At 36.1% G+C, this 23,767-nt stretch overlaps 1 protein-coding gene across 1 annotated transcript in view; it reads right to left on the bottom strand.

Annotated features, from left to right (window-relative positions):
• Sb (serine proteinase stubble) overlaps positions 1 to 23,767 on the bottom strand; it is a 108,731-nt gene that overhangs the window by 3,102 nt on the left and 81,862 nt on the right. Inside the window, 3 exon segments of the mRNA XM_028323752.1 lie at positions 2,438 to 2,689; positions 2,969 to 3,382; positions 4,131 to 4,295. Coding sequence (XP_028179553.1) covers positions 2,438 to 2,689; positions 2,969 to 3,382; positions 4,131 to 4,295 — 831 coding nt within the window.

A 23,767-nucleotide genomic window follows, 5' to 3' on the forward strand; every position in this document is an offset into this window, starting at 1 on the left:
CAACATTTAAAAGTTTCTTATTAATCTTACTATCCAAACTATTTAAAATTGCATGAGATCTAGCAATACATGTAAGAATTATAATAGGACCTGGCGCATTAAGCAGACGACGACTCACTAAGCTAAACACTAGGGTATCTATTTATGGTCTAAATATGATGTCGATTGTCTTGCGCTTCTTCTTCTCAGCACTGGCCCATTTATTGTCCCGAAGCATTGGTATGGTTAATACTGGGACGTGTAAAATGGTTTTTTAAAAGCCTATTTACAATAATACTCGTATAAATGAGTTTTATTGTATTTTATTACAATCCAGGTATCAGACTGTACCTAAGGCTGCGGGTGATTCAATTACTTCGCCAACACAAAAAAAAAATCACAAAAATGTTCGTATGCTTACAAAATATAATAAAGAACAGGAATTATCATGTTAAGTACCTAACAGCTTAAAAACCCATACACTCTCAGCCTCTAAATCTTCACTCATCTCACAAGTAAATCACGATCTCAAGCGGGGCAATAAAGGGAAAAATCTTTTCTCGTCACAAAAAGTATGCAATTTGTTTGATGAGACACAAGCTTTATCGTGCAGGGAGATTACACCTCGACCCCATTCAGGCACGGGCATTAGAATTGCCGCAATTTATTTTGAGACGATCATACTCTTTGGTTACGAGTCAAGTGAAAATTGGCTTACAAATTGTTTTACCGTGGCTTACTTTTTGTCGGCTTTTTTGTTTTTATACTCTTTGAGACGTGTGTTGCCAGTGTTGACATATGGATCCGAAACGTGGTCGCTTACTATGGGCCTCATAAGAAGGCTCAAGGTCACCCAAAGGGCGATGGAGCGGGCTATGCTCGGAGTTTCCCTGCGTGATCGAATCAGAAATGAGGAGATCCGTAGGAGAACCAAAGTAACCGACATAGCTCGCAGAATTGCTAAAATCAAGTGGCAGTGGGCGGGGCACATAGCTCGTAGAGACGATGGCCGTTGGGGCAGGAAAGTTCTCGAGTGGCGACCACGGGCTGGAAAACGTAGCGTGGGCAGGCCTCCTACTAGGTGGACCGACGATCTGGTAAAGGTCGCGGGAAGAGCCTGGATGCGGGCAGCGCAGGACCGTTCATTGTGGAAAACCTTGGGGGAGGCCTTTTTCCAGCAGTGGACGTCATTTGGCTGAAACGAACGAACGAACTCTTTGAGAACGTTGACTGGACGCTTTTTTAAGAGCTGGTTATGTTCGAATTATGCGTTAATACCTTAGCCGCTTAAAAAGAGAATAGTTACGTTATTGCATAAGCATTTTGATTGACCAGTGTTTGAATATAGATTCATCATCATCATCATCTCAGCCATAGGACGTTTACTGCTGAATATAGATTAAATCCCTTATTTGCTTCTAGTAAATTGCAGACAGTCGTGCTCCTGCAGTGAAGACTAAGGCTGAGTTGCACCACCTAACTTTGACCGTAACTTTAACGATAAGCGGTGCTTTTTGTGTGGAGTTTGACAGAGTTTTGACGTTTGTTAAAGTTAAAGTAAGATGGTGTAACCCAACCTAAGACTAATATAAGTCCTGGTTCAGATAACCGTGATAATCGCAATAACCACGCGGTTTCTGGGTGGTTCAAATTGGCTGGGCACTCAGGCGGTAACAATGTAATTACCTTTTGATGCAAATGTACGAGTCGCGATTATCGCTGTGTCTGAACCAGGCCTAAATGACCTAATGACGTAATAAACTCACCAGCATTTTCATAAAGGTTACTAAACCTGAGTTTGTCACCTGTCATCCGTTTTGCAATGAAGGAAGTCAAACCTTAACTTTGAACTTATCCTATGTTCTTCTGATTAATTTCGTTGCGGGACCAATGACAGTTTAACTTTCCCCCGGGACAAACTTGACCTTCACTGGTTAGGTTTTTATTGGCGGTCAAGATATAGATCCTGGCTACACAGGATTTATTCACAAAAATAAACTTGCCGTTCCAAATTTCAGATTGCATAAGATTGGTAATTCATTTATGGGAAAATGTATTAAATTCTTTAATAAATTACCACAAACTGTTGTAGAACTACCCATTCATAAATTCAAAGCACAATATGAAAAGTACCTTAATGAAAAAGGGCTACTATAAAGTCGATGATTATTTAAAAGATAAAAATGTTTGGGATACGTTACTGCCTAGCTCGCATAAATATTTATAACTTTGTACATTTTAAAGCATGTAAACCTTTGAAAAAGAGGCTGACAATAGTGACTGAGTTTCTTGCGCTGCTTCTTCTCAGCACTGGCCCATTTATTGTCCTGAAGCAGTGGTAGGGTTAATACTGGGACGTGTAAAAGTGCTTTTTTTAAGCCTATTTCCATAAATAAATGAGTTTTAATGAGTTTTAACAGGTGTTGCAGCGGTGGGAAAGAAAGGTGGTAATAGTTACAAGCATTATTAGTAGCCGCCGCCGTGGTCTGAATCGGCGCTTGCGTCGACTCGTCCGTCTTGACGTACGGATCCTTCGGCTTCTGGTAGTTCTTGTGCGGCTTGCTGGTGGTCGTGGTGAACTTCTTCGTTGGCTTCGGCTTGCCAGCCGGCTTCTCCCAGTTGGAGGGTCGGGGTTTCGTGATAAAGGAGGGCTCTGTCGTCGCCTGCCAGTGGATGGTGTTCAAGTTGCTTGGTCTCGACATTATTTGTGCTGGAATTGTGGGATAAATGAAAGTCAATAATGGATCAATGCAGAAATTCAGAGTACCTACATTGGTATTTTTTTTTAACTTTAACTGTCGAATATGATTTTCTTCGTGGGATTGTTTTAAAGATTATGATTTTTATAATTATGCGATTACCTTCTATGAAAGCAAAATAAGTCAGTTGACTACTGTAAATATTCTTAATAAAACCTATAAAATTAATAACTATCGTTAAAAGCGCCATCTATACTTTTTATTAGGAACTAATAAATTCTCAAACTCACCTGACGAAATGCTATTTTCAGCATGCTGCTCCGACACGGCCATCGGCCGCGCTCCCGATAATATACTAAGACTAGACGAAATCTTATTGTGGGGACTAGTTTCCGCTTCACTCGGCCTATTTACATTTTGGTACTTATTTACACTGTTATACGTTATTTTATTAACTATATCACTATTTTTTTCGCTACTCGATTCTAAATTGTCTAAGGAAGGTAAGTTTATTTCTGGCGGTCTATAACTGTAGGACGTGGGCGCGCCATCTATTGGTTTGGTCATGAACGACGGTCTCTGAGTTTGCCAGTTTGGCCGTGCTATTGTTTGTGTTGACGCCTCCACTTGCTGGTGCGTCGTGCTGTGACCGCTAGGTGGCGGTGTATATGGTTTTTCTGTCATTGTGACTGGACTTTGTGTTTCTGGAAAAGAAAAAATACTATGATGAGAATACTAATAAAATTTATTCCTCTGTAACGTTGAAAAATATAAATATAATTTAAATACAATTTTGTACGATCAATTATTAATTAGAAAATTCTTAATAATTTTGCCTGAAATAACTAATAACATGCGTAAATTATAAAACCATTCCTTCATTTTATCGGTAGATAAAGTTTTAGAACTTAGTCGCCGCAAACGGCAACTGAAAGCGAAGTATCACCTAGTACAAAAACACAAAAGACATTGTAATAAAATTAAAACTCTTCACTTCCAATATTAAAAAGCATTACATAAATACTTTAAATTACGACTAGGCTACGAGAACAAAAGATAAATAATTTCCATTTAAAACATAAACCAATGACTCGTTTTACTTTACCTAACACAACGCGATATCAGTAGGACCTTTAGTGGCAAAATGGTGACGGATGCATAATTTTTACGCGACTGCGCCAGAATGAGGGTTATGTTTTTTATATTAGGTAGGTAAGCAAGTAGTTTCTTCATGACTTTTATGCTCATGACTAGTGTAAAAGTATGTTCTCTAGTAAACGCACACCTTTTGTGCCCATAATCTGCTGTAAGATGAGCTGGTACCTAACCAATTAATTTTGCAATATAGGTACTTAATTAGTAGGTACCTATCCAATTAATTTTGCAATATAATTAGAACACAAAATGTCCTACTTGTTGATAGCTCCCATGAGATAGTGTATGAACACATACCTTCTATACTGATTGGCTTCTCTGGCAGTAAACAGCAAGAGCCGATGATGAATCGGTCTATGCACACTCCTGCATGTTTGCCCCCGACTCGGTTGCATTCTTGCACCCACATGCAGGAGCCTCGCGACCCACCGGCCTCGCATGATTTGCGGGACATTTGGTAACCTGGAAGCAAAAATAGCCTATATAAGCCTGAATAATAGAACTGAAATCTTTTAAAAGTAGTCAATGAAAAAAATGTGCAAGTGCAATGTGAAAAATGACACGATAAATAATGAGTAAAAGAAGTTAGTTTATGACTCTTTTTTAAATACTGCTGAGACGTTTTACGTAATAGATAATTTTTTATTTCCATTTTCTATTTAAAAAAACATGCAACAATTACACCATCATAATAAATTCCGCAAAAAGAGACATCTATCCCTTACATAAAGTATTACGTTAACTGTTTTACGTCACCGCGCCACCGTAATCCAGAGAAGACAACTTTGTCCTCAAATAAGAGATGGCGCTACCAGTTTGCAAAATCGAGTTTTAAGCACTTTCAAAAATTAATACTCTGTGTAAAACAATAATCATTTTATTATGCACTTTTTTTAAACGTCAACGTGCGTGCCGCGTAAAATTAATTGACGTAATAAACTTAATGCGAAGTATTATACTTAACTTACAATATCACGCATTAAAACGTTAATATTATACAGGAAAGTAAATTCCTCGGTCTTAAATTGCTGTTGTAAACAGAAAAATTATTGTCAGCATTAAATTTCAACACAGAATTAGGTGGCATCCCGTTCCCATTAGAGAACTGAGGCAAAATTGTATTTCTGATCACGCGACCGCATTCTAGGCGATCATAAGTGTTTTTCATAACACAGTAAAATGGCTAAACCGTAGGAATCAGAGCGAGACTTTACGAAAATCCGTGCAGTAAGAGGAAAACCTGTCGCGGAGATATGTGGACGAGTATTGTCTGTCTGCAGACTGGCAATTTATGTAATATGTTTGTTGTTTTGGCTAAAAAGTTTGTTGTGAAACGATGCTTTGTGGAGGAGAACAAAATTTTATGGGTTAAAGGTATAGAATAGGCACTTTTCCTTCTGGCTAAATTAAGTTCAAAGGTATAGGCTGGCCGGACCTACTTTTCTTTAAAACTGTTTAGGTTGTATCAAGTAGAAAAACGAAATCATAAGATACGCTGACCCTCAGTAGAATTCTCGTGTATCTTTTATTTAAATTATTTCTAGTCCTTTTAGTCTCCCGGTAGTTACATCACTGTATTTGTTAGCACGAAATTAGTCTAATTTTAGATAAGTACATAAATATTTATCATGTTTACCAGGATCTTTATTCGTGGTCGCTGCGTCGTTAAGTAAAATAACGAAATATAATCTATGCACTATCTATTATACCTACTTATATTATTATAAATGCGAAAGTAACTCTGTCTGTCTGTCTGTCTTGCTTTCACGCCTAAACCACTGAACCGATTTTGATGAAATTTAGCATTGAGATAGTTTGAGTCCCGGGAAAAGACATAGGATTGTTTTTATCCCGGTATTTAAAACAGGGACGTGCGCGATAAAGTTTTTCTGTGACAGACAAAATTCCACGCGGGCGAAGCCGCGGGCAAAAGCTAGTCTGTCATAAACGTAACTTTGTTCATAATAAAAGAAGTAATAGGTACAAACACACGAGAACTTTTGTAATATTGTCCACGTATGATTAATACTTTATTATCCTGTCGTTTCTCGAAAAAACTTCGTATGGGTCGTATATTTTATTAGGAACAAGTCTAACAGAAAACAATTTAAGTTTGCAACAAAAGGATTTATTTGAAAAGTTCTTACCTGAAAATCGAGTTAAAGAGGGAAACTTCGATGGAAGGTCTTACGTTGTTTGGCATATACGAGTATTTACTTAAACGTATGACGTAGGTATGGGTAGGTAATATGAATGTATTGTTTTTATGGATTTTTTCGACAAATGATTTTGCCTACGCGTAAAGAGGAGTGCTTTTTTAAATGTATGTTGATTATTTCACAGGCTAATGGCTTTTGTTTTTTACAATCGACAACACATTAAACTATAACAGACATTAATATATAAACAGTTTTGTTGCAAAACCATTCTAAATACAATTGGATAAGATATCGCAGTGCAAACGCCCGTAATCACAAACGATGCTTGCTTAAATAAAGCAGCATATCGAACGCACAGCGTTGAGAGCTCTGTGATTAGTTCGTGTGTGACCCTGTGCGTCCAGGCGCACTGTGAGACCTCACTGTAATGTTTGTGAATACGGGCGTTAGTCTATAGATGAGTAGTTTTGTTCCGAGTTCTGAACTCTCTTTCTTTCAATCATGTCTCTCTTTGCGAATCCTAAACAAGATACTAATAAAGTACAAAATAGAGAAACTGCGAAAAGCCTTATACCCACAAAACAGCTGTACAACCAAAGATAATACCGGTTTATGTCGTTCTATTACAACATGTCAAAGAGTCTACCATGACCATAACCATGACGTTCAATTACAGTATTGGGGTCCTCATCATCGAGACAAAGGATTCAAAAAGCTTTTCTCATAGGAAAGCCGACACACTGACTCGGTTCATAAGTCTTGAAAGCTCGGAATTGAACGTTTCTCCGATGGCTGGACTTATTGGAATACCTAGGCTGCGAAAGTGATTTGAAAGATGGTAAAAGTGTTACTTTGATTGTATTTCATAGAACAGAAACAGAGGCATTCTTTGTTGAGATCTCATCGTTTGACGCAAGCTTTTTATTGTTTTCAAATTAAATAATATAATGTGATAATTAGGTCTCATTTCTTAGTCTGATAGAATTTAATTTTCTATCCAAATCGACATCATCACGACTCACGAAAAGTCGCTGATTTTAAAACTGGATGTGACCAGTCGAAAACAGGGTAAACTGGTGCTCACTAGCTACAGCTGATGACGATAAAAGCATTCAGAATACCAAGACTTTCTAGTGCCTTTAAACGAACGACAGACAAACAGAACAAAATTTTTATTATTGGGCAATTTGTTCTAACGAAATGGTTTTCGGGAAAATCCCCTCGGGACTTACGGAACATTTCTAGTTAAAAGAAGTAGGTCAATTCTAGAAACTTAAAATATTATATTTTTCGCAAATACATAACTCCAGACGAATCCAAATGCAATCGCTAGTAAAGTTTTAATTCAAAGAAAAGTACAGACTAAGTGCAATTGGTTCCGTCTAAGTCCCGGTCCGTTCCGCAGAGGGACTTGTGTAAATTGAGTCCCCGACTTTAACCCTTTTCTTGGCATTGTGCATTTAAAGATACGTTGACCAAAACAAAAATATGGAGGAGAAACCAAATACTTTTTTCAAATGTTTTTTAAATATAACGTTAGCCCAAATACTACAGATTGTGTTACACAGTATAGAATCGCTACAGGCTGCACAGATTTAACAGTAATATTCAAAATGTCAGACCGTTGACAGGCGTCTACGCACCGGCTGATAATTTTAATTATTTTCGGTGTTTTTTTTGAAGAATATTGGTGATTATTTCTAGTAATATGGATAGTAAATAAATGCTTCTTGATGATAGTGCTGTTTTTTCAACCCAAAACTTGTATAATTATTCTGTACGATGCGGATTGTCCGAATGTATCTCGAAATGCACATTGTCAGATACGTAATGATTTACTTTCAATTTTGAATGTATCTTTAAAGACACACCGCCAGGTTCCCGTTGACTTTATTTTATAGGTTTTTTATAGATTTTATTGCATAAAAAAGGGATTATGTTATTAGTTAATAATATTCAAAGCTGTAAATTATAATTTGTGATGTGAGTTTTAATTCATGTAATAATAATCGTTGTTTTTTGGACAACTTAGTGCATCAGCAACAAAATCAGGCGCGCAATATCCTAGTTTCGGTTCCAAAATCTGGAACCAGGTCGAAAGTCAGTAGCGGTGACACTTCAGCTGATGAATTAGAAACCGCTTTTAGCCTCCTGATCCTCTTGGGTGGTTATCTTCCTACTCCAAACAAGCCAGATCACCCCAAAAAGCGAGCAGCCTATCCAGGCTGCTGCATGTATCTGCTTCTAAAGCTGGTGATTGAAGAATTTCAGCCAGTTCGACTGCTGAATAGTTTCCCAGGGAGTTCCAGAGATCCATTTCCGCTATCTTGCGTTTCCACTGCAAGTTGGGTATCAAATTATCTTCAATCGAAAACGTGAACACAGTTCGGAACCAGTTGGCGTCAATACCCCTCGTATTTTTTTAATGGTCTTGCAGGATTCCCATATGTCCTATCTGCATTTGCATCTCCTGGATGGTAAGAGGGGTCTGCGATTCAGGAGGTACTCCAACGAAGCTGATGGAGTGGTTCTCATACATTCAAATGCAGCTATACTTGCAAGGAGTTACAGACTTTGAAGTGGTTTTTTTACTTTGTTTTCAGTTTTTTGTAAAAGATACTTATTTTTTATTTCTCAAATAAGGTATAGCTTAAGGTTTTGTAGTAATTTTCATTTAAATAACTAATTTCTACTAAAAAATAAACCATATTTTAATTTATTACAAAGCTGGCAATGTGCACTTAAAGATACATACTATATTTCCAAAACTACATACCTAAGATTTTTTTTCGTATTTTTTACATGATTTTTACTCGTCCTAAATCCAATATTTACAGTGTAAATCACAAATATTAACCAAAACCGGCCTTGCCAAGTATAGGGTTAAAACTAAGTTTAAATTGGCCCGGGATCGGGCTCCAAAGGTCGGAATTTCTTCGAAGAGCGTATTTTCTTATGAAAGTTTTTTGCGATGTTAAAAAGCAGTTTGGAAAATTTGGAAATTAGGGTAAGCTGCTATACCGATTGGGCCTATCGTGTTGCAAAGTATTACACAGACTCTATACGTAGCTACTTACTGATTCAGCAATATTAAATCAACAAACTAGAAAAACGAATCTGAATCAAAATTTTAGTTTCACGTTTTAATTAGCATAAAATATCACATACACTACTACAATTCTAAGGCACCGTGTTACTTTAACTTTGACATGTACGTCAAAAATCTGTCAAACTCCATACAAAAAACACCGTTTAGGTAGGTATCGTTAAAGTTACGATCAAAGTTAGGTGGTGCAACTCAGGCTAAGTACCTAATGTATTTTCGTATGCCTGTACTGATAACTGTAAGTGATGTCATAGTGATAACATCTAAGTCAATGTAACAACGTGTATTTCATCGCTGATAATATCGAATAAATAAATTCTAATAACAAAGTTACGGCCGCTTATTTTGTCGCCTTCTGAAATGAAAGTTATTTTGTTTTTATTAATTAAAATAATTTCTAACCAATTCCTGATTTGGTAAGTCTAAATATGATAACACGATCGAAATCGCGGCACGAACCACTTTTTAAGTGTTGATTAATCAATAAATCAGATTATAGAGTTCAAAGATTAGTGTCAAAAAGCGTATTTTATTGAAAAAAACTAGGTCCACAGACAATGTTTGACCTTCATTTATCGAATTCGAATCGTCTAGACACCGAAGAATCAAAAGCGTGGCACTTAAATCCATTTCGTTTGGCCCAAAATCGAATTTATTCGGGCACAATGATGTCAACCGTGACGTCACGACAAATTAGCGAGACAATCGATTGTAAACTCTTTAAAATCGACGGCGTGGAAAGCGATTATCGCTGGAGTTAACCCAAAACTTAGGAGTTAATTATACGAGTCTTTATTCAGGTGGCGTTTCTTATAAGAAAAAAAATATCTTCATAAAAATAAGAACTTAACCCTGCTTACGCCACAGTAAGCGCAGTCACAACAAGTGCAATTGACAGTATTTGACAGCGAACAGTGTTCAAACCTGTCAGTGGCAAGCGACGGGTTTTATAAATTGTAGTATTCGCAATCCGTGCCGATCTGATTTGCAGCCGGGCCATTTTATTGCAATAACAATAAACTTAAACCAATATCGCACTGTAGGGTTAACACGGTTAAATGGTTTATAGGACCAAATATTTTAAGCCAAAGTAATATTTTGAAACGTGTAATAATTATTAATATGAACTTGTGACTTTTATTATTGGAATAACAGATGGAAATCAATTACGAATCATGAACAAACAAAAATTTGTTTTCTATAAAAAAATCGTTTAAAAAAATTCAAATCAAATGAAATGTATTATATTTTAACTTAAATACCTAGTAAAATGCCATTTGTGTAAATATTTTTCTAAAATATTTATGCATTGTTACATTTGTTTTATTTCTTTTTTTAATTAAAATAATATTACATACCTACCTACTATAAAAACTAAAACCTTTTTTTGCGTGAATGGTTGAGAACTGAGTTTTAATTTTTCAATGAATACTTTAACGACGATGTAGAGGGAAATGCCTGGAACACAATATCTGACCTCGGGACTTTATTTAGACTAGTTAGGAGGTGAACATATCAAAAGGGCTAAGGGCGGGGACTTTTGCTATTTTCACCTCCTAACTAGTCTAAATAAAATCCCAAAGTCAGAAATTGTGTTCCACGGTTTTCCCTCTATAATGCTTTATTGACTGGACTATGTGCTGCTAATGCATGTGCAATCCGCATGCGGATTAAATCCTCACGAGTGCCGAAAAAAGGCACTAACCTAAACCAGTTTCAGGACATACCTAGTTTTTGGAGACCCTACGAGTGCCTAACACAGTTCAACTGGTAAGCGGAGCCCGTTGGAATCTGCGTCGTATTTTGTTTCTCGGATTTTCATCGAGAAATAATTTCCAATGACGATAAATCGTCCGGGATATATTGTGAGCTGGCAGCCTGGCTACCGGTTTAGGTGGACTTGGGGTAAGGTATAAGCTGATGAAATAGGTTAGAAAATTTAGGTTTTTATTAAGTAGTTTTAGTGGGTGAGCCGCACCTGATCCCACTAGTTGCCTCCGTGACTGGTGGGACAATATAGTTGTCCTGACGATAGAAAAGGTTAGCTGACATAAGATTAAACTCTGATGACCTAAAAACTGGGTTAGATAGATAATGATAAGACTTTCAAACTTGTAAATCTATTGTGTTGTTTCATAATCGATTCTTCCTGAAATTATTATAAAATATTGTGCGTGTTGTAATAATAGTGTAAGAGAGCTTGGCAAGGTTTATACTGAGCTGCATATACCTCTTTTATGAGGTAACTATGAAGTTTTAATAAGTTGAAGAAAAATTCTTTAAAAAAAAATTATTGCTCTAGTAGTGCCTACCTAAATGTAGGTAAGTACATAAATTAGTTTACACAAGTATGATGGTATGAAGTAACATAATTATAATAATAAAATTCTGTGCCTCCTGACATCCAAGGCAGAGGCAATTTACGTCATAAGTGACCTTTTCTGTAACCATCAATCAAGCGATGCCAAGGCTATGATAAGATTTACTTGTCTGACCCTTATCAAAAAATACGTGTCACTTAATTCTAAGTCCTCACGCGTAAGCTTATGACTTAATTTCGCGAAGCTAGTCTTTCAAAGGCTTCATCGATGCGATCGGCGCACGCGACGCCCGGGGAAAGTGTATGTTCGACTCACAACAATCATCTATACGCTGTTTATTGCTTGAACATAACCCTTAGAATGCGTGATGGGCGTTAGATGACTGGTCTTTTAGTACTTATTTATATTTGAGTCTGAAAAAAAATGCTATTCAATAAAACTTAATTAATAGCGCTAAGTACTTAATCTTTTACCTTTCATTCTGACAAATAGCATCATTGGTTATGGAGATCCGTAAAGATGTCTAGTTTTATCTTGTGACTGAAATGACCTTAGTGATAAGACTGCAGCATCTCGCATAGCTCGATCAGAGCGATGGTTTGTGCCATGCGGAGCACATGCGAGCAAGCAATATTTGAACACTTTTAACTACTAAGGCTGAGTTGCACCACCTAACTTTGACCTACTATAACGATAACCGGTGTTTTTTGTATGGAGTTTGACAGATTTTTGACGTTTGTCAAAGTTAAAGTAAGATGGTGCAACTCAGCCTTAGTTCAAAGCATAAATCTCTATTACATAATAAACAATGCAATAATATTGAGACATTTTTTGACTGTCTCTACACAGTAAAGATTTTTATCCTATGAGTGCAGCGAGCTCCTCTCTCTCACTTTGGTCAATTTCAGTCCCAAAGTAAGAGACAATAACTTCTTGCTTTTATTTCCATACATCCATCAGATCCATAAGGGTTAACGTGCCGTTTCTGGAACGCTATCAAACAGCTTCCATTACCTTGGTTATTATTTAACAACTGGTTGCGAATCAGTTGTTTCTTAAAGACGGGGTCGATGTGCCGATTGTCTATAATTAATCTGCCTTTATAGGGCTTTTATGGTAAGTGAAGAAACTGCATTATGGAGTAGAATTTCTATTCAGATCGATTTCTGTCTTTAATTCCTATCGGTGTTTTGCGGAAGCAGTTTGTTTAATTTTCAGTTTAATAAATCAGTGCGATGTGCGAAAATCATAAGATTTTATGAGGAACTTGTTAAAAAAAATATTGTTGATAATTATCGGGCGGTTTACTATAGGTTCATTTAACTTCTGCATGCCTCTCAACCAAAGACTTTTATGTATAAACTGAACAATGTAATAAAAATTGTGCCCAAGTGCAGATTTGTCAGACATTTGCTAACTTGCTATCGACTAAATGAGTAGATGTTACTTATTTGCTTCTTAGCGAGCAATATTTAAGTTCAACACATAATTTTTGGTATCATTTTTATAAGACTTTTCCTAAGACATCACTTCATCTAACGGAAACCTTCTCAGTCAACCTTTTGTATAAAAGGTATTATTTTTTATAAGTCGCTCTCAAGGACTTTATATAATTCAAAGCAAACAAACGAAAAAGCGGATGGTCGTACAATAACTCCAATCCTTCGTTTAGCCTTCTTCCTGGGAGGGTCGAGCTGTCCCGGACATAGTGTAAATTATTGCAGTATATCCACTGGGACATATACACATTGGATGGTTCAAACTTGGAGTGCAAGTGCGGTTTTGTTCCCCAGTCGATGAAGCACATGATGCTGTGTCCTGCGTGCCCAAACAACTGCACGCAGGAAGATTTAATTGATGCCACTGACAACGCCACTCTTGTAGCGGAGTTTTGGGTTTTGTGTTTGTTGTCGACACGACAAGAAGAAGTAGAAAATATAAGCATTTTTGCGGAAAGCGGGCGGGTTTATTCCGTTCTCGTGCGTTTCGCGCATTCTCTAGCAAGAGCTGGAAATATTGTTCTGCCCTTTTCAGGGCAGTGTTTACACTGAGCTCTTTGCTGTTTTACACATCACTCTAACGCAGGAATTTTTTTCCAATTGTACACACTACTTTTATTACTCATGCTTGTCTTTGTCTTTGGCTGTTTTCATATACTTTAATTGTTCTGCCGCAACTATAATTTTTTTTGTTTGTTAAGTGTTTGCAAAATGATTTGCTATCTATCTGGGTTATGGTTTGTTTTTCTATGCATTTAGTTATGGGAATGAGGTGGTAATCTTCCCTAGTGTTTCCTGGTAAATACGCAATATAAATCAAATGTAAATACCGCATAATATCAATCAAAATGCATTGGCTAGCGCGTCGGCAGATGATTGCTTGATGGAAAAGGACCAAAGAGTGTTATTCAGTCAAACCACTTTGATTCGCTTGACACTAATCAACCGTGGAGAGGTCTGTAATCGGCAGTTAGTCTATGACTATAAAATAAATTCAGAACTCGAAGTAGTGTTTGAATTATTGCAAGTGAACAGTTGTGATGGAATATGGAGTGTTTTCTTGTAATAATTATAATTTATAAAGGTATGTAGAAAAGGATAAAAATTAAAAAGATTTACAAAAGTAATCTCAGAAGTAATTAAACCATCAACTATTGGTCTTTTCTTATTAGAATGTAAAAGAAAGAAGAAATAGGTCACTTTCCATCAGCTGAGGTGCAAGCCAAGAGTTTCCTCGTTGTGGATACAGACAAAAGGTTTTGGCGGGAGAATAGGTATACGAGTATTTAAGAACTAAAAGAGCGTTGATCAATTCCATTTGAAATTAGCTTGCCATGTCATTTTTGTGAAAATTATAGAAAACTAGCGACCACCCGCGACTTCGTACGCGTGGATCCCGTTTTACCCCCTTAGGGGTGAAGTTTCGTAAAATCCTTAGCGGATGCGTCATATCATCTACCTGCATGTCAAATTTCAGCCCGATCCGACCAGTGGTTTTGGCAGTGCCTTTATTATATCACTATGTCACTCAGTGAGTCAGTCAGTCACCTTTGAGTTATATACAATTTAGATTGACCAAATGAACCTTCTATCACTCATATCAAGTGTGAGGTTCGGGACACTTCCGTAGATGGTGCTTTGCAGGGGACGAATTTATCTCCCAACATGGTACGAGGAAAATATTATTTTCAGTCGCAATCCTAGTTTTCGTGGACACGAGCAGAATATTTATACTGCGTGTGAAAATACGTATTTGACAAAATATATTGTGTAAATCTGCTAGCTTGTTGGGTGAAATATGTGAAGGGTATAAACTACGACCGATATTAACACATGGCTATCTGAACATTCTGCTGATTTTCTTTGAAGATTTAGGTATATTTTTGAACGTTTCGTCTCTGTGAAATCTTTGATGTTAAAAGAGGACAATCATTCTGTTTAAGGTCAAATAAGGGATCTTTCGCTTCAATTGGACCGATTAATGAGTAAGCGTGAAGTGTTCAAAGCGCCAAATTCCGAAATTTTAGCATGGAATGTTTTGAATGTCCTTTTCATCAAGCAACTTTTCAGAAATCACCACATCAAATTGTTTACTATTTTAATCAATGCGTTATTTTTAATGACTTCAGAAAGAAGGTTATGAATTCGATTGGTATTTTTATCGAAAAAATTTTCTTATCATAAAAAGGCTATGTGGGACTATTTTTCAAAGCATTATTGCTGCTTCGCGATGATTGTTACCTGTCAAATCTACGAACTAACGCTTTGGTATACGCCCTAGAGTGCAACTTTGAATGTCAGTGTTAAAATTGTAAGGCTGGGTTGCAACATCTTACTTAAACTTTGACAAACGTCAAAAATATGTCAAACTCCATACAAAAAACACCGGTTATCGTTAAAGTTACAGTCAAAGTTAGGTGGTGCAACTCAGCCTAAGTATGTTACAAAACACATAATATTATCATCAGAATTTTAAGTCTCTACTACAGGAAAACGTTAAGGTGCTCTCCAATTTACCAAAGCCAAGTCGATAATAAGCAATTACTCTTCCGCAGACATTTGTATTTCATCGAATCATCAATTCTAAAATCCGTTACATTCAAACCGTCACAATCATTTTATTACAGTAAGACACATCGTATCATACTCGTTAATCACAGAAGGCCGTTAGTAGTTATGCCAGTTATTGACCCACGAAGACCGCAGACCGCACTGACTTCCATTACATATAAATAACATAATTTAGAATCCATAGCTGACGACCAATCTGATTTTAGGGTTCCGTGGGAATCGAAGAATGTAACTTTTGTAAGAGTAAGAAAGAAAAATTGTTTAATCAGTTCAAATAAAAAATTAGAATAGGTTTAAAAATGAACATGAACTTTTGAACCAAAATGCTCTAGGGTGGAATCCAGAATATTAATGCTGGTATTCTGTGGGGTCTTTTACTACGTCGGAAAATCCGAAGATTTATAAAATTGGTAAGAGATACATTTCTAGTGAACCTGCACTCAAGATCAGATTCAAAATTGATTTGATTGGCTCAAAAAAATAAAATATAAGAAATCATTGCCTTTTTCTTCTATGTTTTAATCCGAATCGCATTATTATAATATATTATTTAAAGCTTCGCTTCAAGAATAATTTGTACGGAATCTCCCGTCGTTGTTCTGGTCACTCTTGCCAGTGATTTCGCACCATTACATTTTATGTGAAATTTAAAATAGCGAGGTTCGTTTGGTTTTAATGACTTCATTAAATCGTACAGTTGTTGAAATTTAATTCTGTAGCAGTATGGGACAGATATTTTTTTTTCCTGTTATTGATGATAATTATTGTATGACGAGTTAATTCAATAAATCAGGGTTAAATGAAGATGTACACACAGTAGTAAGGAAGAGGAGAATCGGGTAAAATATTTAATTTTTAACTTGTACTTATATCCAGAGATATTTTACTTTGTGTTTACAATGATAGAGTCCTTCAGACCTTTCTCCCTTCACTAAAGTCTTCGTCCTTTTCACGATCTCCTTAATTATATGTTTTTTATCTTTTTATCCTGAAAACAGACACCTCTCTAGATTTTAAATATTGATAGGGTAAGTAAGTTACAGTATAAAAATATGTAGAGAATTAGGTACAGTAGTAGAAATAACTAACATTTCTGCAAAAACAATCTTCACCAAACTTAATGAGTTCGCTTTATTACAAATTGTAAGGTAAAAAAGGTATGTCAGCTAATTAAAATAACAAAATTATCAAACACGTTTTAATGAGTAATGCCCTTAGGTCCATACATAAAAAATAGCATTAAACACCAAGTAAAAAGTTGTAATGTCTAACAGAAAATGCAGTTGTCGGATGCCATTGCAAAATGAAAAGTAGTCTAGGGCGCTACCTATAGTGAGCTATGTTGCTATCAAAGAAAAATTATAACGACTAGTCAGAAAATGTTATCCGGTACAGTATAACAGACTCTCCCTTAAAGGTTTGCCTTAAATTAACATTTGAATCTAGTTAAATATTCATTTAAATGCTTATTGTCACGTTAAATAAATATTTGCGTTATAATGTCGAACAATTATTCAATGTTAATAAAAGTAGAAGAACGCAAAACTAGTAAAACATTTTTTTATTATTGTAAAACATAAATACACACACATAATTTATTAAGTTCATTGACAGTTGTCAATCAACCAATCACTCGGTATTTTTAAATTGATTTATTATCGTAAATAATGAATAGTTACTTGTTTCTCATTAAAATAATAATGACATCGCAAAACAATATTTACTTAACTTATTTTTCAGCCTTCGATATACGGGACTATTCCCACCTCTCGTTCCCACTGTAACTTCTATACAGTATCAATAAGGGGCCATNCCCTACTATGATTGTATTTCAGCCATAAACATCGGCAATTCTTTGTTGCGATCTCATCGTTTGGCGCATGTGCTTTATTATTTGTTCCAAATTCAATGTGTATAGGTGAAAAAATATGGAATGCGATTACTAGGTTTCAGGACAGCATTATCATTTTCCATCTGAACTGACAATGTCACGACTTCGACTTCGACGAAAGTCGTTGAATGTGTATTACAAAAGCTAGTTAAGCTGATGGTAATGATGAAGATCATTCAGAACCAAGACCTACTTATTTTATTGCCTTTAACGAGCCATAGACAAACAGAGCAAATTATTCTAAGGAAATGGTTTTCGGGAAAATCCCCTCGGGACTTACGAAACATTTCAAGATACAAAACAGGTCAATAGTTCTAGAAACTCATATATTATATTTTTCGCAAATACATAACTCCAGACGAAGCCAAATGCAATCGCTAGTAAAGTTTTAATTCCAAGAAAAGTACAGACTAAGTGCAATTGGTTCCGTCTAAGTCCCGAACCGTTCCGCAGAGGGACTTGTGTAAATTGAGTCCCCGACTTTAAAACTAAGTTTAAATTGGCCCGGGATCGGGCTCCAAAGGTCGGAATTTCTTCGAAGAGCGTATTTTCTTATGAAAGTTTTTTGCGAGGTTAAAAAGCAGTTTGGGAAATTTGGAAATTGGGGTAAGCTGCTATACCGATTGGGCCTATCGTGTTGCAAAGTATTACACAGACTCTATACGCAGCTACTTACGGCCGGTTCACACATGTCTCCGTTCTACTGTTCCGTTTTATCGTGTACGTTTTTTTTTCGTCGATGTATGTATTACTGTATACAGAATACCTACTATGTCATGTGTGTGAAGTCGCTCATGCAACTAAATACGCCATCGACGAAAAAAAACGTACACGATAAAACGGAACAGTAAAACGGAGACATATGTGAACCGGCCGTTACTGATTCAGCAATATTTAGATCAACAAACTAGAAAAACGAATCTGAATCAAATTTTGAGTATCACGTTAACCTTTAGCATAAAATTTCACATACACTACTGCAAATCTAAGGCTGAGTTACAGCAACTTACTGTAACTGTAACTTTAATAATAACCGGCGCTTTTAGTATGATACGATGATTCGAAAATACATTACTAGACTGAGTTGCACTACCTAACTTTGACAGTAACTTTACCTAACGATAACCAGTATTTCTTGTAAGTATGGAGTTTGACAGATTTTTTATGTTTGTCACAAACGTCAAAAATCGATCAAACTCCATACGGTCATTACGGTCAAAGTTAGGTTGTGCAACTCAGTCTTGTAATGTATTTTCGTATGCATGTACTCGTAAGTGATGTCATACATAGTGATAACATTATGTCAATACGAGTATAACGACGTGTACGAGTATTTCATCGATGATAATATCGAATAAATAAATTCTAATTTTAATAACAAAGTTACGTACGCTTATTTTGTCGCCTTCTGAAATGAAAGTTTTGTTTTTATTAATTAAAATAATTTCTAACAAATTTCTGATTATGATAACACGATCTAAATCGCGGCACGAACCACTTTTTAAGTGTTGATAAACGTGATTAATCAATGAAACAGATTATAAGTTCAAAGATTAGTGTCAAAAAGCGTATTTTATTGAAAAAAAAACTAGGTCCACAGACAATGTTTGACCTTTATTTATCGAATTCGAATCGTCTAGACACCGAAGAATCAAAAGCGTGGCACCTAAATCCATTTCGTTTGGCCCAAAATCGAATTTATTCGGGCACAATGATGTCAACCGTGACGTCACGACAAATTAGCGAGACAATCGATTGTAAACTCTTTAAAATCGACGGCGTGGAAAGCGATTATCGTTGGAGTTAACCCAAAAGTTAAGAGTTAATTGTACGAGGTTAAGTTAACTTTACGCTTAGAGTTTGTACCTACATACATTAATACGTCCTCTCTTTATATTACTTAAAAATATTTTTATTCATAGCTGAAACCTTTGAGTAAGAAATACGTAAGTGCTTGTTCCCACGAATCCAGTTTCGCGGGATGCAGTAATGCGCAAAACTGGACTGTCGTGTGAACACAATACATATGTCAATCCTCATAAGTTGTTTAAAATTCGAAGGGATTGGTTTTTTGCGAGCACTGCAAAGGAGATGTTCGTGTGAATGTTAATATTAAAACACGTATACTAATAAACAAGATTCTATAAAAAAACAGTTCCTTAAAGAAACGGAATTTCTACGTGGAAACAAGCGCTAACCCAACATGTTTACTTTAAAGAACTCAGTTCAACTTCATTTGAGTCTTTATTCAGGTGGCGTTACTTATAAGAAAAAAATATCTTCATAAAAATAACAACTTAACCCTGCTTACGCCACAGTAAGCGCAGTCACAACAAGTGCAATTGACAGTATTTGACAGCGAACAGTGTTCAAACCTGTCAGTGGCAAGCGACGGGTTTTATAAATTGTAGTATTCGCAATCCGTGCCGATCTGATTTGCAGCCGGGCCATTATATTGCAATAACAATAAACTTTAACCAATATCGCACTGTAGGGTTAACACGGTTAAATAGTTTGTAGGACCAAATATTTTAAGCCAAAATAATCAAAAACGTGTAATAATTATTAATATGAACTTGTGACTTTTATTATTGGAATAACAGATAGAAATCAATTACGAATCATGAACAAACAAAAATTTGTTTTCTATAAAAAAATCGTTTAAAAAAATTCAAATGAAATGAAATGGATTATCTTTTAACTTATTAATACCTAGTAAAATAACATTTGTGTAAATGTTACGGTCAAAGTGATAAATGTGAAAATTATGAATAATCGCCGGTTATTATGAATAATTACCGCATGATTTGGTAAATGTGATTAATATGAGGTCATTTATGTGTGTAAAAAACTAAATAGGCGGCGTAGGGGTGGCCCAAGGGCCACCCCCGCCGCACCTTAACCTATTTTTCACTTTAAATCAAAATATTATGTTATAGGCATCATGGAAAAGTAATGTTATGCAAGAAACATTCCAAACTCATTATGCCAAATTATATTAATATATGATATCAAAACGTTTAAAAGTTTGGCTGTACACGAGCACGTACACAAGATGTTGTTCTCTTTTATGAAATTTGTTAGTACTAAGGTTGAATTATTAAATAATCACTGTTAAATGTGATTATTTATCACTTTTACCGCGACTGTCGGTAATTATTCATAATAACCGGTTATTATTAATAATTTTCAATTTATCACATTAACCGTAACATAAATATTTTTCTAATCGTACAAATATTTATGCATTCTTACATTTGCTTTCTTTTTAAATGAAAATAATATTAAATAATAAAAACTAAAGGTTTTTTTGCGTGAACGGTTGTTAGAACTGAGTTTTAATTTCTTTGACTAGCTAGCAGTATATTTATGTAAAAGTAATAGGTGGTCCATTCAATGAATACTTTAACGACGGTGTAGAGGGAAATGCCTGGAACACAATTTCTGACCTCGGGACTTTATTTAGACTAGTTAGGAGGTGAACATATCATAAGGGCTAAGGGCGGGGACTTTTGCTATTTTCACCTCCTAACTAGTCTAAATAAAATCCCAAAGTCAGACATTGTGTTCCACGGTTTTCCCTCTATAATGCTTTATTGACTAGATGTGCTCTAATGCATGTGCAATCCGCATGCGGATTAAATCCTCACGAGTGCCGAAAAAAGGCACTAACCTAAACCAGTTTCAGGACATACCTAGATTTTGGAGACCCTACGAGTTCCTAACACAGTTCAACTGGTAAGCGGAGCCCGTTGGAATCTGCGTCGTATTTTGTTCCTCGGATTTTCATCGAGAAATAATTTCCAATGACGATAAATCGTCCGGGATATATTGTGAGCTGGCAGCCTGGCTACCGGTTTAGGTGGACTTGGGGTAAGGTATAAGCTGATGAAATAGGTTAGAAAATTTCGGTTTTTATTAAGTAGTTTTAGTGGGTGAGCCGCACCTGATTCCACTAGTTGCCTCCGTGACTGGTGGGACAATATAGTTTTCCTGACGATAGAAAAGGTTAGCTGACATAAGATTAAACTCTGATGACCATAAAACTTGGTTAGATAGATAATGATAAGGCTTTCAAGCTTGTAAATATATTGTGTTATTTCATAATCGATCCTTCCTGAAATTATTATAAACGACTGTGCGTGTTGTATTAATAGTGTAAGAGATTTGCAAGGTTTATACTGAGCTGCATCGACCTCTTCTATGAGGTAACTATGAAGTTTTGATAAGTTGAAGAAAAACACTCAAACTTTTTATATGCTTGCTCTAGTAGTGCCTACCTGAATGTAGTTCTAGGTAAGTTTTAGTTTAGGTACATAAGATGATGGTTTGAAGTAACATCGGACAATTCCGTGCCTCCTGACATCCAAAGCAGAGACAGTTTATGTCAAAACGTGACCTTTTCTGCAACCATCAATCAAGCGTTACCGCGTTGGCTAAGATTTACTTGTCTGACCCTTATCAAAAAATACGTGTCACGTAATTCTAAATCCTCTCGCGTAAGCTTATGACTTAATTTCGCGAAGCTAGGCTTTCAAAGGCTTCATCGATGCGATCGGCGCACGCGACGCCCGGGGAAAGTGTATGTTCGACTCACAACAATCATCTATACGCTGTTTATTGCTTGAACATTAACCCTTAGAGTGCGTGATGGGTGTGAGCTGACTGGTCTTTTAGTACTAATTTAATTTGAGTCTGAAAAAACACTATTTATTTATTTAATGAGCAACATAAGCTTACAGAAAACCCAAAGCGCTTACATGTTCATGATTACAAGCAATGTCGCATTGGTTACAAGCATTAAAAGCATTCATCATCATCATCTCAGCCATAGGACGTCCACTAATGAACATAGGCCTCCCCCAATGCTTTCCATGCTGCCTGGTCAGTAGCGGCCTGCGTCCAGCGCCTTCCTGCTATAAGCATTCAATAAAACTTAATTAACAGCGCTAAGTACTTAATCTTTCATCTTTAATTCCGACAAAAATAGCATCATTAGTTATGGAGATTCGTAAAGATGTCTAGTTTTATCATGTGCCTGAAATGATCTTATTAGACTGCAGTATTTCGCTTAGCTCAATTAGAGCGATGGTTTGTGCCATGCGAGCAAGCAACATTTTAAGCCAACTTTAAACTTTTAAAATGTTCACTTTTAAAATACATACCTACATACATAGTCCAAAAAAAAAAAATATGGTGCGTCTCAACAATGGAAGAGTAGTCGCCCGGCAAGCGAAAGGTCGTGGGTTCAATTCCCGCCTTAGGCAATTAGATTTTTTCAAGTTGTTTATTGTATAATTTACGTAATAAACAAATTAACACAATATTTTTCTCCATAAACTAGCCCATTCCGCGAGCTCTATCCCACTTTGGTCAATTTCAGTTAAAAAATAAGTGACAATAACTTTTTAGTTTTATTACCATACATTCATCAGACCCATAAGGGTTAACGTGCCGTTTCTGGAATGAGCGCTATCAAACAGCTTCCATTAGGTTGGTTATTATACATATAACAACTGGTTGTGAATCAGTTGTTTCTTAAAGACGGAGTCGATGTGCCGATTGTCTATAATTAATCTGCCTTTAAAGGGCTGTTATGGTAAGTGAAGAAACTGCATTATGGAGTAGAATTTCTATTCAGATCTATTTTATCTCTCCCAATATTCCTATCGGTGTTTTGCGGAAGCAGTTTGTCTAATATTCTATTTAATAAATCAGTGCAATGTGTTATTACTGCAGCAAGCAGTATGTCGCTTATTTTCAGTTTATTATAAAATCGGTGGTATCATGATTTTATGAGGATCTTGTTAGTGTTGATGATTTTATCGGAATGTTTCTGTCATCAGTCCATTTAACCTTCTGCAATTCTGCATACTTATTGTATAGCTTGTCTACCAAAGACTTTTATGTAATAAACTGATCAATTCAGTTTAAAAATTGTATCCAAGATCCGCCAAGTGTCCGCCCCTAAAATATATCCCAAACACGTAATCACAATGTGCACTTCTCAGGCCTTGTGGCACATCTGCTTATCATGTTCGTTTTCAATCGACTAAATCTTTAGCTGATACTTATTTAGTTTTCAGAAAGCAATATTATCATTCTTCTTCTATAAAAGTCTTACTTTCTTTGCCTACAAAATACTTTCAATCTAACGGAAAACTGTTAATCCTTCTCAGTAGCCAACCTTTTGTATAAAAGGTATTATTTTTTATAAGTCGCGCTCAAGGACTTTATGTATAATTCAAAGCAAACAAACGAAAAAGCGGATGGTCGTACAATAACTCCAATCCTTCGTTTAGCCTTCTTCCTGGGAGGGTCGAGCTGTCCCGGGCGTAGTGTAAATTAATGCAGTATATCCACTAGGACATATACACATTGGATGGT

Source organism: Ostrinia furnacalis, unplaced genomic scaffold, assembly GCF_004193835.3.
Source record: "Ostrinia furnacalis isolate ACB-3 unplaced genomic scaffold, ASM419383v2 OfSCF0682, whole genome shotgun sequence".
Lineage (NCBI taxonomy): Eukaryota > Metazoa > Arthropoda > Insecta > Lepidoptera > Crambidae > Ostrinia > Ostrinia furnacalis.